Raw genomic sequence first — 16508 nt, 5'->3', positions numbered from 1 at the left:
TTAAAACACTTCTTCACTGCATCCCAAGCCCTCCTGGGCCGCCGAGTGTGTGCCCGGCAGGCGAGCCACTTACTCGGCAACTGGTCACCTCACCGGGGCTTCGTGGGCAGGAGCCCAGGAGGCGGGGCGTCCCGTGGCCCCGAGGACTCACGAGGCCCTGCACCCTGAACAGCGGGGGCTCTGCGGTAGGTTGGTCCCCCCCTCCCCCGGGGCCAGAGGACCCGCACGCCTGCTTCCTGTCACCGTGGTGCTGAGGACAGATGCCGCCGCTCGGCACACGTGTGCAGGTGCGTGTGAGGGTCGGGTAGCAGACCACCCACACACTGTGGGTCCTGTCCCAAGATTCCCAGCTCTCTGGCCCTCGGCACCCCACCCCGACCCCCACCCGGGGTCGCTCCTCAGGGACCAGCTCCCAGCCGTCCGAGGACCATCTGTGATGGACGGGACCCACGGGCATGAGTGGACTCAGAGGAGCTACATGGGCTCTTGGCAGACACTTTTTATTTAGAAAATAAAGCCTGCAGGGCTCTGGCTCTGACAGGTCGGGAAGAGTGACGAGCAGCGGCTCCCAGCACTGCTGGGAGAAGGACCAGCGTCTTCCGCGCCTGAGCCGCGCCGGGCGCTCGCCCCAGGCCGCCGCGGGCCGCCCTGCCCGGGCCAGGCAGAGCCCTCTGGGGCCGTCCACGTCCATTCACGTCCATCGTCGACTAGAAACCAGCGCTTCCTCACCGAGATTCACAATAAAAATAAAATCATCTGCTCTGTAAACTAGAGTAGAAAGTGTCACGTGTCTTAAAAAGGATCTTCCATACAACGGAAAAGGCGTAGTGTTCTGGGCTGGGGGTCCTGGCCCAGAGGTGCGGGCGGGTGCGGGCCCGGGAAGCGCTGGGCTGGGGCCGAGGCGAGAGCAGAGCCGTCCTGGTGCGTCCGGCTCCTTCGGCTCTGGCCCGGCTCTCGGCTCCCGGGGCCGGGCCTAGGGCTGCTCCGCGGTCGCCTGGTCCCTGGTGGCCTGGTCCCTGGCGGCGGCCACCAGCTCTGCGAGGGCCGGGAAGCTCCTGACGTCCTCGGGGCGCAGGCCCAGCTTCTGTATCTGCAACGGCGGTGAGAACGAACGGTGAGACGCTCGACGGGAGACGGGAGGGACGGGAGAGCCTGAGCCAGGTGGAGCCCCTTCGCCCTGACGGAGAGCAGCCCCCCGAGGACAGACTGCTCGCTCCTTTTTGAGCTGATTGCCAAACCCCACCCTGGGCCGGACGCTTGGCATCTGAGAGCCGGCGTGTGAGTTTGCCTCCACTCACCCGACCCGAGCCTGCAGGAGGCCTCCGAGGGCTGGAGGCAAGCCCACCCACAGGAGGAGAAGTGAGTCGCTCGCCCAGAGGAGAGGCCTCCACAGGGACAGGCCCTCACTGCGTAGCCTGGACAGCCCTTTCTCAAACCGGCTGAATGGGAACCCTGGCACAGCGTCGTCTGTGAATCGCTTGGTAACCAACGGCGCAGCATGTTCCCATGGGGCTCAGCAACGGGCCCCCACACCCTCGGTGAGCTCTGACTTCAAGTATTTGGGGCCGACCCCTTCCCCAGCGTGAGGAACAGCCTGCCAGGCCCCTCGACGGCCCCCCAGTGGGCCCTCGGACGCGTTACCTGGTCGCCCAGGTGCGCCACGTCCAGGGCCAGCTGCAGCCGGATCTTGTCGTCGTCGCTCATGCCGCCGGAGCCGCCGGAGCCGCCGGGGGTGGCGGGCAAGGACCTCCGGGCCTGCTTGAGCCTCTTCAGGCTCTCCTCCATCTTCTTCACCGACAGCAGGACGTCCGACACCGTCTCATAGAACCTAGAGCAGGAGACAGGTTACGGTGCGACCGACACCGGCACGGGCACAGACGCACTCTGGCAATGTGGACCCACAAAGGAGAAAAACAATTTTTCAGATAAAAATTCACTTCCAATAAAAAAAAAAAAAAAATCAGCCGTGGTAAATATTTAATGTTTTTAAGACTGGAAGAAAATTGCCTGCCTAGCACTGCACTCCCTCCGAGCTTAAGAAATATGTACGTGGGTTTTATTCAAAATTTCGGTCCTGGCCACTCCGAGGAAGTCGTGGGCCACGCTGCCGTCTTCCGAGGCGTGAGCATCCGCAGCGCATTCCTCCAAAGAGGCAAGTTCACTCACCATCAGTTCTGGGAAGTTCATCTTTTAAAAGCGTTTTGAGATTTTAATAAAACTCCCTCAAACAGTCTCCATGGTCCGTCCCAATGATGAATGAGTTACATTCAAAGACTTTGTTTACAAGATGATTACTTGGCATTTACACAGAAATCGTATTAGAATTCATTGTGATGCTTGAAATGAGCCCACAAATCCACTTAACCGCTAAGTAACTGAAGTAAGTATAATACTATGGGAAAATTAATAACTGAACGAAACTCAACAACAAAACGGAGCCACGGGCCCTGGCGCAGTCTGCGTGGGCTCCTGGGAGGAGCAGGCGGAGTGAGGGACGAGCCGTCCACCCCGGGGCCGAGGCCTCCTCGCCCTGGCACGGGCTGTGGGCACCCCTTTCCTCAGCCCGACAGTCTCCCCGCTGCCCGCTCTCTGACCACGTGGCATTTTGGATCAACAGAGCGAGGAGAGAAAGGCCCTCCCAGGAAAGCATGTGGCGGGACGTACAGAATGATGCCTGCAGGAGATGGTGCCCGGGGCAGGCGGGGCAGTGAGCACAGCGCGGCGCCCGCTCAGACGGGCAGAGACCAGGCTGCCCGCCTTGGTCCAGAACGCAGCCACATAACGGTCTCCCCGCCTGGCCGCCCTCTGATGGCTCGGCGACCTTGAACGTGGGCTCTCTGGGGAGGGTCCTCACCTGTGCGTGCTCTCCGAGAGCGCGCCCTGCAGCCACTGCTGGATCAGCTCGGGCTGGAGCTTGTCCTGGTGCCCGCTGCGCAGCTGGTGGCACGGCCGCAGCGCGCTGTCCACGTAGGAGGAGGCGGTCGTGGGCACCTCCTGGGGTGGAGGCGGCGGGGGGAGAGATGCACAGAGAAAACGAGAGAGAGGCCGTCGTTCAAACCTCAAGGTCTCCTGCCACCTCCCCCGCCTCACAACTCCCCGCAGGGAATGGCGCCCACCTTGTTGGTCCTTCGGTAAAGCCGGGGCACCTCCAGGGCGCTTTTCAGGTAACCGAAGCAGGACTCGCTCAAGTCCTGGACGATCCTGGCGCTGAGGGCGGGCACGCAGGCCGCCAGGGACAGCCGCGAGTCCTCCAGGGCGGCTGTGACACACAGACGGAGCTCAGCCACCACCCAGGCCGGCGTGACTGTCACTTTAAATGCTGCCGTGGCATTTAGAGAGCATAACGCGTGAAATCAAACGGCCGGCATGAAACCCCACTGCCCACCGAGGGCCGTTATAGTCACACGATAGAGTAACCACCAGGGGTTTACAGCTACAGAGAATGGGAGCTGAAGAGCAGCCCAGCCTCTCAAATTTTATTCTAACTCCTTTCTTACTCACACATATGCTAAGTCTGAGATTTGTTTTTACCTGAGATGGAAGAGAAATTCTTAAAGCCAATCGTCTCCAGTTTGGGCCTGATGGTTTCCAAGAGTTCCGGGAGCTGAAACAAACGTGCAGTTGAGGCTGCAGCTACTTTTTACGCAAGAGGCAATCCCCTTTGCATATCAGAGGACATAAACGCAAATTTAGCCACCAAGTTCTCTTAGTAAAAGCAAAAGCATGGGCAGGTGCAGAAACAGAGAGAGAATTAATAGTTCAGGGCTTTCACAGTGGAGCTGAAGAGTGAATGTGACGAAGAAGTATTTGGGTGCTTGAAGGGAAATCATTAAAACCCAGCCCACACCGATCGGGCCGCACAGGACGTTGAGGATGAAAAAGGGCTGGATGCCATCCCAGGAAAATCCGGAGGCAGACCCGGCCGGGAGGGGGAGGAAGAGCGGCTGCCAGGGAAGGCTGGATGAGGGGAGATGCAGGAGGTGGCTCTTGAGGGGCCCGGGCCATGGTCTGCAACCCTGTGGCTGCTGTCAGTGTCGGCGCGCGGCATTCTGGGACACGGGCTCACCTGCTCCTGCAGCCGGGCCAGGTCGGCGGCCGCGTGCACGAGCTGCGTGCTGGTGACCGAAGCCGGGGGCTTCGCCTCGGAAGGACCACTGCCCGGGTCCTTGCTGTTCCCCTGGGCAGCGGGAGCGTCTTTGGTCCCAGTTCCCAGAGGCTTCCTAATGTCCTTGGCGCTCTCGTTGGAGATGGGCCTGAGCAGCAGCTGAAACAGGATTTCAACGGTTACACACGTCTCCACCAGGAAGCACCGTAAGACTTACATACATGGGCCATCAAGTCACGGGAAATGCTAGCGTCTACCATCAAACGCACCTCCCACGGCAACATGGCCTCTTCGATCTCAGTGCACTCAGCAGCTCATGTATCTTGACAGCCCTGTGGCCTAAAAAGCTCACCTCGCGGATGAACACGGAGTACCGCGCCAGCACCTGCAGCATGAGCCTCCACAGCCGGTGCGCCAGCGACGGCAGGAACATCTGCTCCGACCAGCACCTCTGCAGGCAGCTCCACGCCCTGTGCGAGGCCAGCAGGCAGTAGGAGCTTCCGGCTGCAGAGAAAGCACACGCGAAGGCAGGCGCCCCGTCAGTCGGGACTGCAATCTGGGACCTTTGGTGTGTGATCTGGGGGTGCAGAGCGGCATTCTGAAGAAGTCTGTATGGTCAGCGAGCCCGCTCAGCGATGCATTTTCTGATTTCACACGATTCCACCTCCCAGGGGTTCGATGACTGTTAACCATACACGGCATTCGGAAATAGTTAAGAAGTGCTTTATACCACATCAGCAATCCGAGTCAAAGAGGCCGTCAATTGCAGGGTTTAGACTTTGGATTTGAATTTGTCCTGTTTCATTCGTCACCTTCTCTGCCCTACCTGAACACACCATTTGTATGCAGGACGTTCACTGCACTTGAGCGTTTTTGGCAAAGTCGAGTGAGAACTAACTTTCAGGCCATGGAGTGCAGGGCAGAAACAGTGCAGCAGCCAGACCTACGTGGCTACAGACACAACCCGTGTTCTGTGAGCGACTGTCTTAGTCAACAGGCTGTCATCCACAGGAACCTCTTTACTTGCTGACAGGACTGGGGCTGGAAGGAATGCAGACAGGGCCGGAAAGCCTGCATCCCACCAGCGCCGCCTGCCCCAGGTGCCAGGACTGTGCCCCCGCACGGGGGGCGCAGCCCCAGGTGCAACTCCCCAGGGAGGGAGGGGCCGTCCGGATCCTGGGAAAAAGGCAGCGTGGAGCCAGTTTGCTATAAAAGGGCTGGTCACTTGGCTCTGCCCCAGCGTGTGACATTCAGGTACCAACATACCCTGTATTCTTACAGCAGCCCCTTGTTATCTCTGCAAAGCAAGAAACCATGGAAACCACGAGATCTGATTTCTTTTGTCTCTTTAAAAGGCCAGTCACAGGAAGTCTAAGGGCCAACTTCCTGGATCCAGGGAAAGGGGGCTGGGCCCTCGGGATCAGGGTCTGGGTGGCGGGCTCCGTGCTCCCGCGGGGACACCTGCCACCTGAGGCCTTACCTGGGGCATCTTCCAGGGCGTCTGTCAGGGCTGCTTCTAAGGATCCCGCGATCTCTCTGAACCTGGGGTAAAACAAGAGCACAAATGAGTGTTTCTGCTGCTGCTGACCGTTCCCTGTCCGTTCTCCCTTCTTCCGAGTACTAGGTCCTAATCCAGGGGTCCTCAAACTTTTTAAAGTGGGGGCCAGATCACGGTCCCTCAGAGAGCTGGAGGGCCGGACTATATGAACTACTAATTCCTACTGTAACACCTCGGCTGCGCTCACTGCCCAAAAAACCTGGCGGGCCGGATCAGACTCCTCTGCGGGCCGCATGTGGCCAGCGGGCCATAGTTTGAAGACCCCTGTCCTAATCCCTGGAGCACAGGGGGCTTTGCAGGTGGAATTAATGAGACCCTGAGGTGAGGACGAGATCCCGGATTATCGGGGTGCCATCACTGTCTGGCTGCTGCACTGTTTCTGCCCTGCACTCCGTGGCCTGAAAGTTAGTTCTCACTCGACTTTGCCAAAAACACTCAAGCTCCTTAAAAGGAGGAGGCTGGGGGAGAACTGGAAGACTCAGCAGACAGAGACGCAAACGCTAAGTTTTATGCACCAGAACGGCAGCGGGGGGCGGCGGGGGGGGGGCCTGCGCGCCGTCGGATGCAGGCACACCCCGTGGCTGGGAGAGCGATGGGAACCCTTCTCTGAGCGACACGTCGACAGTCCCCTCCCGCTGGTTTTGAAACTTCCTTCAGATGACCCCAAGCTGAGTCAGATAACAGCGCAACTCTGACCCCAGCCATGTTTGCAGGGTTCTATGTTGTAATTCGGGGTAAACAATCCAACGCCTGATCAAAATCAATAGAAGAGTCCTACAAAGCATGACTTGAGTTTATTTTTGAACGGAAAAACAAATGTATTGAGAACAAGTTCCATATCCGGGAAATTTTTTTCCACAACCAGCCCAGGGCCGTGACGGGACACGGGTGACAGTTCCTAAGCATGGGGCGCGGGGCTGGGGGAACGATAGAAAAGGGGAGTTTGCCTGGCCCGTGTGGCCCAGGGGTTGAGCATTGACCTGTGAACCAGGAGGTCAGGGTTCGATTCCTGGTCGGGACACAGGCCCGGGTTGCGGCTCCATCCCCAATGTGGAGCGTGCAGGAGGCAGCCTGTCCATCATTCTCTCTCATTCTCCCTTCCTCTCTGAAATAAAAAATATATATAAAAGAAAAGAAGAAGAAGAGAGGAGCTCGCAGGCAGTAGAGAGAAGGATGCTCTAATGGCATCTAACTCCAGCATGGATGACAAAAGCGCCGGCCAATGTCATCAGGCCCCCGTGTGGAGGCGGTGACGAGACAGGGACAGCGGCAGGCAGGAGCTGCTGTGACTCCTGCTCCCTCTCCCCACGCTGGATGAGAGGACGGTGGGAGGGAAGCTGGGCTTGGAGTCCAGCCTGCTGAGCCAGTGTGTGCAGCTCGCTGGTCACCAGAAACTCAACTTTATGTTTTCTCATGCAAGCCATGATGTCGTGCATTTCCCTTTGTTTCCCAAAGGATGGCATGGCGAACACACGGAAAGGCTGCTAACGGCCACAACGTCCTGCTCCCTGACTGGAACACGCTCAGAAAGGTGGCGGCGGGAGTGAATGAGGACTGACCGGATCTGGAAGTACACAGGCAGGTTCCACTTGTTGTTGAAGCTGTGGTAGGCGGGGTGTGCTCGCAGCCTCCGCACGCTGGCCTGGGACCCACACTGCCGCTCGAACGCTCTCACGAACCCCATGCTGACGGTGTATTTCTGAAATAAGAACAGGCGGGCATTTGCACCACAGGTGAGCACCCGGATGGGAGCACCCACTAAACTGACCAGATAAAGGAGGGCAGCACAGAAGGGCAGCTTCCAGAGCTGACAGGGGCCCTGAGGGACCGCCCTTCAGCCACGTAAAGACCAGGCAAGGCCCCCGTGGCCCCCGTGGCCCGTGGCAGGCTCAAGGTCTTCCGTGGCCAGTCATCTGGACACCCAGTACTGTAGAGCCGTGCTCTTGACGCGACAGCTCTCATGCTCTAGGCCAGTGGTCGGCAAACTCATGAGTCCACAGAGCCAAATATCAACAGCACATGATTGAAATTTCTTTGGAGAGCCAAATTTTTTAAACTTAAACTTCTTCTAAAGCCACTTCTTCAACATAGACTCGCCCGGGCCGTGGTATTTTGTGGAAGAGCCGCCCTCAAGGGGCCAAAGAATTGCATGTGGCTCTCGAGCTGTAGTTTGCCGACCACGGCTCTAGGGCACCCCTCCCCCGCCCAAACGTATCGGGACTGTTACACGAATAAAGCCGTGTGTGTGCTTTAAGGTCAGTGCCCACGTAGCACCTCAAACTGTGGTTCTGACCCACCCGCAGAGCCACGCCTGCGCTGGAGACGGCACGGCTGATCTAAAGCCTCCGGGGAGCGTCTCCGAGCCGGCGCGAAGGAGGGAGAGGTACCTCGTGAAAGGCATCGGGGTCCCCGGGGTTGAAGAGCGAGGGCAGCTTCTCTTCCAGTCCTCGCACTATTTCCGGCCACACCGAGTTCACCAGGAAGTCATATCCGGGCACGGTGCTGCCCTTCGCACTGCGGGGCAAGAGCAGAGCTGCCGTCAAACACACCGTCGCCGGCTAAATGGAGACCGGGTAAGCCTCGTTTCATTGCGCTCATGTTTTTACCAATTGAGGCGAGACCCTTCAGCAAAAAGACTGAGTCGCCGAAAGCTCAGATGGCGGTGAGCATTTTTCAGCACAGAATTTTATAGTGAAGGCAGGCACGCTTATTTAGAAATAAGGCTGTCGCACACCTAACAAACTACAGCATGGTGTACCGTAGCTCTCAGATGCACCGGGAAACCAAAACGGGACTTGCTTTATTGCGATATTCACTTCACTGCTGCGTTCTAGGGCAGAAGCCACCACACCTCTGGGGTGTCTGGGCCCAGATGGTACAAGTCAGCGCCTACCAGCATGCACCAGGCAGCAGGCGCAGCCATGACACCCAAGGGCACTCTAGCACCCCCTATCAGCGTGCACCAGGCAGCAGGGACAGCCATGGCACCCAGGGGCGCTCTGGCCCCGGAGACAAGCACCTGGAGATGGCTCCGCCGGTGACTTCCCGGAGGAGGCGGCAGTGGTGAGGGACGAACTCCAGGAGCTTGTTGTACATGAGCTGAAGGCCGTTTGGATGGGACTCAACCACCTGCTCTATAATCACCTGTGAAGAGAAGGAGCGTTTTTAAAAAGCATCTAGGAGACGTATAAACTATTTAGTACAAAGAGAAGAATTGAGAATATCCGCCCTCCTCCCCAACTGACATGTTTTCTGTTTTTTAATTTTTTATTTTTTAAATATATTTTATTGATTTTTTACAGAGAGGAAGAGAGAGGGAGAGTTAGAAACATTGATGAGAGAGAATCATCGACCAGCTGCCTCCTGCACACCCCCTACTGGGGATGTGCCCGCAACCAAGGTACATGCCCTTGACCGGAATCCAACCTGGGACCCCTCAGTCCACAGGCCGACGCTCTATCCACTGAGCCGCACCGGTTTCGGCGGGACCAGCCTTTCTTTGCACCCCGTGCTGCAGCAGACACGCGCCGCCCAGAGAGCTCTCTGACCTAGCCTCGCCCCCCCTTGGGATACTGAGGCCGGAGCAAATGCTCTGAGGATGGCGGTGGAAGGAAGGCCTCCGAGGCACAGACCTGGTCCATGTACGGCTTCACCAGGACTTGCCCAACGAGGGCCTCTGCGTCGCGGGTCTTGTCGATGGTGGCGTACGTGCGTAGGCAGTGGCGGACGATGTCCACGTCCGACGTCTGCAGCCCTTCCAGGAGGAGGCCCTCCAGCGACTGCTGCAGCATGGCCGTGATGCCCGCGATCCGCTGCAAGGAGACAGGGGAGAGCACAGCTACACACACACACACACACACACACACACACACACACACGTGACCTCCTTATTCTACCAGGAGGTCATGTATGTGAGAGGAACACGTGCACCTCTCCTGAAGACTAGCAGTGACTCTCTCCTCCTCCCCACAGTAAACCTTGGCATCATCAGAGGCGAGGTTAGAGAAAATTATAGAACAAAAAAAAAAAGTTATTTTCCTCTTCAGCTAGAGTAAATCTGACAAGCACATGGATGTAAAGTGTAGTCAAGGGCTCTGGACACATGAACTCTGAGTCATACAAAAAATCAAGTTACATGAAATCCACAATTCACTTCCCTCTTGCAAGTCAGAGAATATGCCTGTGTGTTTACCCAAAACCTATAACGCATGACACGTAGGAAGCAGGGGTCTAAAAAACAGAAAAATGAAAGAAAAAATTCACAGCTAGCTTCTCAACCCAGTGGATCAACAACTAGCAAGGGTATTGCTAGGTTAAACCAAGATTATCTGGCAAAGTCCAAGACGCCATGTGTGAGGACTGAAAACACTTACTGGTCTGACTTTGTCCAGGAGAGGCATGCCTTTGCTTTGAACGGCGTGAAACTGTAACTGGTTGAATTCTGTAGCGATCCTCTCCAAAATCTGGCCGGTCAGAAGCGGGCTGGCAGAGACAAGGACAGGGACAGACACGTGATTCCTGACGTCGGTTCATTCCCGAGAGAACACACCGCTCGGTTAGCAGCGGGTCCGGGAGCACCACTGTGCTAGAACTTTCCCCTGAGGGTCCCACACCCTCCTGGCCCGGGTGAAGCTAACGCATCCTCTGGGCCGTCGTTTTCACCACGAGCCACAGGCACAGCACGTAGCAGGTGCAGTGGGGAGGTTACGGGAGCCGGATGCTGGCCGGCCACAGGCCTCAGGGCCAGACAGGAGCCGGAGCAGGAGCCAGAGCAGATCAGTGGGGTGCAATCTGTCTGTTCCCCCGACCTTCACCAGGCTCTCCCATTCACCTTTAACCTCCTTCCTCACCTTTAACCTCCCTGCTCTCCTCTTGCCCTTTCCTATCATTCACACTTTTCCTAAATAAAGCACCTCTAATGCCTCTCAAACACCAAGTACTGTTGTCTCCTTCAGCAAATCAAACTGATCTTCTAGGAGCAACAAGTAAAATACTTCCAAACAGCTTCCTTTACGTTACCATTTACCTATGGCTGAGAGAGCAGGGGTTTAGACGCTCTGTTCCCAGCGAGAGGACAGTCATCGTGTATCTTCCCCGGAGTCTAATAAATCCCTGTTTTCCCTAACACACATTATAAAGCATTAGCTTATGTGCGACTCAGTAAGAAATAGTTACCTGTGTCCTTCCAGTGCAGAGGTTTCTTTAGAACTCGGAGAATTTAAGATCTTTTCAATCTTCTCAACCGATCGGATAACTTGTATAAGCCTCAACACACACATCTATTAAAATTAAGCAAAAACATGTTATGATGTTTAATCCTAATTATCTTACTTCCTCATGCTCAATGCAGGAAAATATGAAGCCCACAGTGAACTTAGACTCTTGAGAGCACCCTACATTTTGAATGTCTATATGACATTGAACTTGCAAGAATGTGAATCTTAATTCAGGCTTTGTCTACAAGCATATTCCACCATTCTATTGCAAGGTTATTGTAAGAAAGAAACTGGACTTCTTTGCTTTCTCATGCTCTGTACTCTCATTCCTCCCTTCTTTTCCCATCTTAAATGAACCTCTCAACTGCTACTACATGTATTGTGCCTTCTGTCAAGGTGCTGTCTGTCACAGTCCAGGCTACCACATGTTGTATGACACTGTACTGTACCTTTTTCCCCCTAATGTCCTCTTGTTTAGACATCCGTTCATCGACCGCCCGAATTCCTTCACTCACAGATGACCTGAGACTCTAAAACAGAAAGGAAATGTACTGTTGAAATAGTTTCATAACATTTTACATGTTTCATTCCACAGAACTGAACTTAATTTACATGATTAATTCAATACAGTAGCTACAGGCCTGTATTATACAGATATTGGCAAAATACCAAGTTTCAGACACAACTGCTATTGATTTGGGGGCAAAATGACATATAAAGCTAGGGTCACACAGGATCAATGGCCCAGAGAATAATCTACAATGACTGTCACAGAGGGTCAGGGTAGGGAAAGGTAGAGTACAGAAGAGTTTAGCGGGGAATGCAGAGAAGTAGAAATAAAAAGGAAGGGGTTGACTTAGAAGGACTTCATTCCAATAATCTAGCAGACTAGATTCTATACATTTTGGAGAACTAAAGTTATATCATGATGTAAAGTTGTTTTGGGAATATTAGGAAGCAAGAAGGAACAGAAGGGCCAGGAAAAGGTAGAGGTCAGAGGATCAAGGCACATATGCAATCATTAGAAATTAGGTCCAGACGAAGGTAAGGCAAACAATGAGAATAAACAGGACAGCCCGGCCGGTGTGGCCCAGTGGTTGCTAGTCACAGACCCCTGAACAACCAATTCCTGCAGGAGGACACAAGTTTGCATACTTGATGGCGGTCTGTGCCATAGAATTTGGGGACTTACCAGAACTTCTTCTCGTAACTGTCCCAAAGGCACCGAAAGCTGGTTGAGGACTTTGTCCATGCCAACCTAAAAGCAAAATCATGTTGGCACACACATCAGAGGCAGGAGTGAGAGTGAAGTATCTGTTTAATCAAAACAGTACTAGATGGAGTTACTCTCTCTGCATAACCATAGACTGCTAAGCAACTAACTAAATAACTAATGTTATTTTGCCATAAATATTGCTCATAGGTTTAAAAAAACAATCTGTTGATACACGTGAGCCAATACATAAGGGAAGTCATGATAAATGAACGCTTCTTTATGCACCATTTGCCTTTGGATGAGATTTTAAATGAATCTGAAAAACATTTTCACGGGAGGTGAGTAGACTTGGTGTAACAGTCTGATGGATGGGTCTAGCTCTTCTAAACAGGAATGTCACCTTTGGGGAAAAGCCACATTAAAAAGAAGGGAGATAAAATTCACTGGATTTCTAATCTACGGAAACATTTATCTTAGTGGCAAATACGGCTCATTAACCTTAATGCTTCTTGAAACCCCCATGGAGATAATGACTTTCTGTACTTCTTTAAGCAGATAGGTTGAAAATCAAAATAAAATATGGACAAGACAACTTTTTGGCAAGTACTAAACCCCAAACATTTATTTCTCAATGACTTTTACAAACCTCTCGCACATTTTTATGAAGCAAGCCTCCTACAGAGCAGCACTGACCGCTGCTCCCACAACCTGGCTCTAGCCAGCGCGTGCCTCAAAGTAAAGCAAGCATTTCCTTAAGACGAGTTGATAGCCAAAACCGGTGTGGTTCAGTGGATAGAGCGTCGGCCTGTGGACTGAAAGGTCCCAGGTTCGATTCAGGTCAGGAGCATGTACCTTGGTTGCGGGCACATCCCCAGTGGGGGGTGTGCAGGAGGCAGCTGATGGATGTTTCTCTCTCATCGCTCTCCCTTCCTCTCTATAAAAAAAAATTAATAAAATATATATTTTTTTTAAAAGAAGAGCTGATATTTACTCTTGCAAATTAGTCTCAACCAGTGAGATTTCATGTAACCACTTGGAAACTAACAAAAGCAACCACTTTGCTATTACTATCCTTTATCTTTTGCTACATATGTGTTATGTATACATATAACTTAAGCATGTAACTATATATAGTTATCCTTAATAATGAATTCAAAAATAATCAAACTAAAACAGTCTTGAATGAGAAAAAATGAAAACAAAACTGTGTAGAAAAAGAAAGTTTAGTTCTTTTATTCATTAATGAGATCAGTGGCCTCTTTAGGTTCTCAGTGGTGAAAAAGCAACGGAAAGACTTCTAAAATCCTCAACACTTCTAAGAAGAAGCCTGAGCTGCCGGTGCGGGTGCGGGTGCGGGTGCAGGGGCACCCGCTGCAGGAGGGGGGGTCTCGGTACCAGGTTCGTGGAGAGGTTGACGAAGTCCGCGTAGTCCTTGTTGATGAGCTCCACCATGGCGGTCTTCAGCAGCTTGTAGTAGAGCTCCAGGTCATCCCTCAGCTCCTCCAGCTGCACGCGCTTCCGGCAGTCAGAGACGAAGTGATCGACGTCGAAGTCTTCCTGGAAACACAACCGGAGCAGCTCTGAGTCACACCCCGAACACGTCCAAGGCCGTGCCTGCAGACCCTTTGTTACCCTTCCATTCTGCATGTCTGTGTCCTACTAGAGGCCCAATGCACCAAATCTGTGCACTGGAAGGGTCCCTAGCGGTAGCCGGTGGCCGGCTGGTACTCCCTCCCTTCCCAGGCCACCTGCTATGGCGGCTGCAGCAGGCCAGTGCCTCCCTCCCTCCTTCCCTTCCCCTGGCTGGCCCCACCCCCTGGTGGAACTCCCGGTGGAGGGGACAATTGGCATACTGGGCTTTTATTATATAGGAGGAGGACAATCGTCTGCACACACCCACATCCTGTTCCCCTCATCCAGAGGGCGGGGCACCGGGAGAATGAGAGACTGGTGTGTTTTGCTGCACTGCAGCAGCACCAGTAGGAACAGAACATCCACTCTGCCCTCCCCAGTTGGGCTCAGTGGATAGAGCATGGGCCACATCACAGCCTGAAGGGTCCAGGATCCATTCGGGTCAAGGGCATGGACCTCCATTGCAGGCTCGATCCCCAGTAGGGGGCGTGCAGGAGGCAGCTGATCGATGTTTCTCATTGATGTTTCTAACTCTCTATCCCTCTCCCTTCCCCTCTATAAAAAATCAATAAAATATATTTTTAAAAATATCCTACTCTTTTTTAAATGTCTCGTTCCAGCCCGGCCGGCTTGGCTTGGTGGTTGAGCGTGACCTATGAACCAGGAGGTTATGGAGGTAAGCCCATGTGTGATTTTTTTAAAAAATTACTTTATTAATTAAGGTATCACATATTTGTCCTCATACCTCCATTCCCATCCCCCACCCCTCCCCATGCATGCCCCGACCCCCCTGTTGTCCTTGATCACTGACTGGCCTCATTTGTATGCACACAAGTCCTTTGGTTGATCTCTCCCCGTGATTCTCTCTCATCATTCATGTTTCTAGCTCTCTCTCCCTCTCCTTTCCTCTCTGAAGTCCATCAAGATATATATATTTTTAAATATACTTATTTTTTTAAAGTCTCATTCCAGAAGCTTCAGACTAAGGAGCCTTTTATTTCGGACCCGACCCTGGAAGGAGGCACATGCGCTCTGCGATTTGTTCAGGACGGAATTCCTGATCCTCGGGGGACAGGACACTGGTCTCCACGCTTCTGTCCTGCGAGGGGACCGGCCATCGGACGGCGCTGCCCGGGACCCGGGACCAGGGACCGGGGACCAGGGACCGACAGCGACTGACAACTTCCAGGTCTTTCCACCCAAAACGCCCCATTTTGCAGAAGGGCTTTCTTCAGGCGGCACCAGCCAAGCCGGAGCCCGTGGGGAGGCCCCGGGGGCGGAGGGCAGAGGGGGGCGGGCCTCCGCGGCCCGGCTCCGGGGAGAAGCGCCCGGGTACCTTCATGAACTCGTCCTTGTCGAAGCACAGAGTGTCCGGCCCCGTGGGCAGGTTCATCCTGCTCCTCTCCATCCCGCCGGCCGCCGCCTCACGGCGCCCAGATCGGAGCGAGGCCCAGGAGCAGGAGGCGGCGCCCAACGGACCCACCCGGCGGCCGCAGCCACGATCAATTTCCACGGTCGGGGAGGCACCGCTTCCGCCAACATGGCAGCGCCCCGCGCCGCAGCCAATCAGCGAGGAGCCCCGCGGGCCCGCCCCCGCCTGCGCCGCCAAGAGGGACGGCGCGCGCCGCTGGGGTCGCGCCGGCGGGCGGTGCTGCCCCCTGGCCGCGGAGGGCGGCACTGCAGCCCCGCGCGCTCCTTGGCTGGGCCCCGAGAGGGGGACCTGTCCATCCCAAGGTCTCCTCCCCAGATTGCTCCTCCGTGGATGGCCTAGTGCGGCCCTTTGGTTCTCAGGTTAGTCTTCCAGGGGTGGGCACATCACCGGCTCCTTCCTGCTGCTGGTCCCTGTGCAATGAGGCCTCCGTGGGATTCGGGGGGCCCCACCCTTAACGTTGGCACCCTCAGTTCCACAAAGTTCTAGGGAAGAACAGGTGGTAGCTGGGCAGCCCCCTGCTCCGCATTGCACTGAAGTCCAGGGTGGCCAGATTCTCAAAGGAGTGCCCTCCCTACCTGCTTAGTCCAAATACAGCAGACGGATAGGTGTGCCTGCATATTTGTGATTTCTAAATATATTAATTATTATTAATTTCAGAGAGGAAGAGAGAGAGAGAGAGAGAGAGAGAGAGAGAGAGAGAGAGAAGCATACATGATGAGAGAATCATGCATCAACTGCCTCCTGTATGCCCCACACTGGGCATTGAGGCCGAAAGCAACCCGGGCCTGTGCCCTGACGGGGAATGGAACCCTGATTTCCTGGTTCACTGGTCGTCGCTCAACCCTGAGCCACACCGGCCCGGCTTCCAGTTCCGTTTTTTGGAAAGGTTTCGTGTTTTGGCTTATCTTAGAGGACATTTTCATTGCATGATGAGATCATTTCGGTGGGTAGGTGTGCTGGGGGGGGAGGGCATGTCATCAGAATAGAGCCACCGTTGTCTGATAGTTAATGAGATAGAGGAGACGTCTGCTTACAGACCCTGGAACAGACACCCCGGAGCCCAGATGGGCCCAGGACTCAGAGGAAAGAAAACCATTGGGAGAAGAGACCCGTGACAGGTTTTTGATGTGGTTGCTTGCACCCGAACCCTGACCCTGACCCTGACCCTGACCCTGACCCCTTCCGGGAGTTTGCCTCGGGAACGCTGACCACTCTGAGGTCTCAGGAACGGGCTGAGCCGTGTGTAACCTCATAGAAGATTAACCACCTTGTTATCAGGCTTGGAGCTCCCGAAGGCCAGACGCCAGGCTCTCCCCTCCCCTGTCCGTGTCCGTGTGGCTCTCGGCTGC

The 16508-nt window shown here is 54.5% G+C and overlaps 1 protein-coding gene across 1 annotated transcript; it reads right to left on the bottom strand.

Annotated features, from left to right (window-relative positions):
- Positions 1-460: 460 nt before the first annotated feature.
- On the bottom strand, positions 461-15282 carry COG2 (component of oligomeric golgi complex 2). The gene is made up of 18 exons (XM_084868702.1): positions 15064-15282; positions 13491-13652; positions 12072-12137; positions 11329-11409; positions 10839-10942; positions 10037-10145; positions 9296-9475; positions 8683-8807; positions 8051-8177; positions 7223-7362; positions 5586-5647; positions 4458-4609; positions 4067-4264; positions 3532-3604; positions 3117-3259; positions 2855-2994; positions 1642-1828; positions 461-1090 (listed from the first exon to the last, which is right to left on the bottom strand). The coding sequence occupies exons 1-18, from the start codon at positions 15133-15135 to the stop codon at positions 974-976; spliced, it is 2238 nt and encodes a 745-aa protein (XP_084724828.1). The 5' UTR covers positions 15136-15282; the 3' UTR covers positions 461-973.
- Between the last annotated feature and the right edge of the window lie 1226 nt (positions 15283-16508).

Source organism: Pipistrellus hanaki, assembly GCF_964339955.1.
Source record: "Pipistrellus hanaki genome assembly, chromosome: 20".
Lineage (NCBI taxonomy): Eukaryota > Metazoa > Chordata > Mammalia > Chiroptera > Vespertilionidae > Pipistrellus > Pipistrellus hanaki.
Note: the sequence above shows the minus strand (reverse complement) of the source record. Positions and strands in the feature narration are given on the sequence as shown.

Coding starts and splice junctions, on each gene's coding strand:
- COG2 (XM_084868702.1), bottom strand. CDS start 15,135: ATGGAGAGGAGCAGGATGAACCTGCCCACGGGGCCGGACACTCTGTGC. Junction 10,146..10,838: donor TCTGCACTGGAAGGACACAG/GTAACTATTTCT, acceptor TGTCTCTGCCAG/CCCGCTTCTGACCGGCCAGA. Junction 3,260..3,531: donor GAATTTCTCTTCCATCTCAG/GTAAAAACAAAT, acceptor TGTGTGTCACAG/CCGCCCTGGAGGACTCGCGG.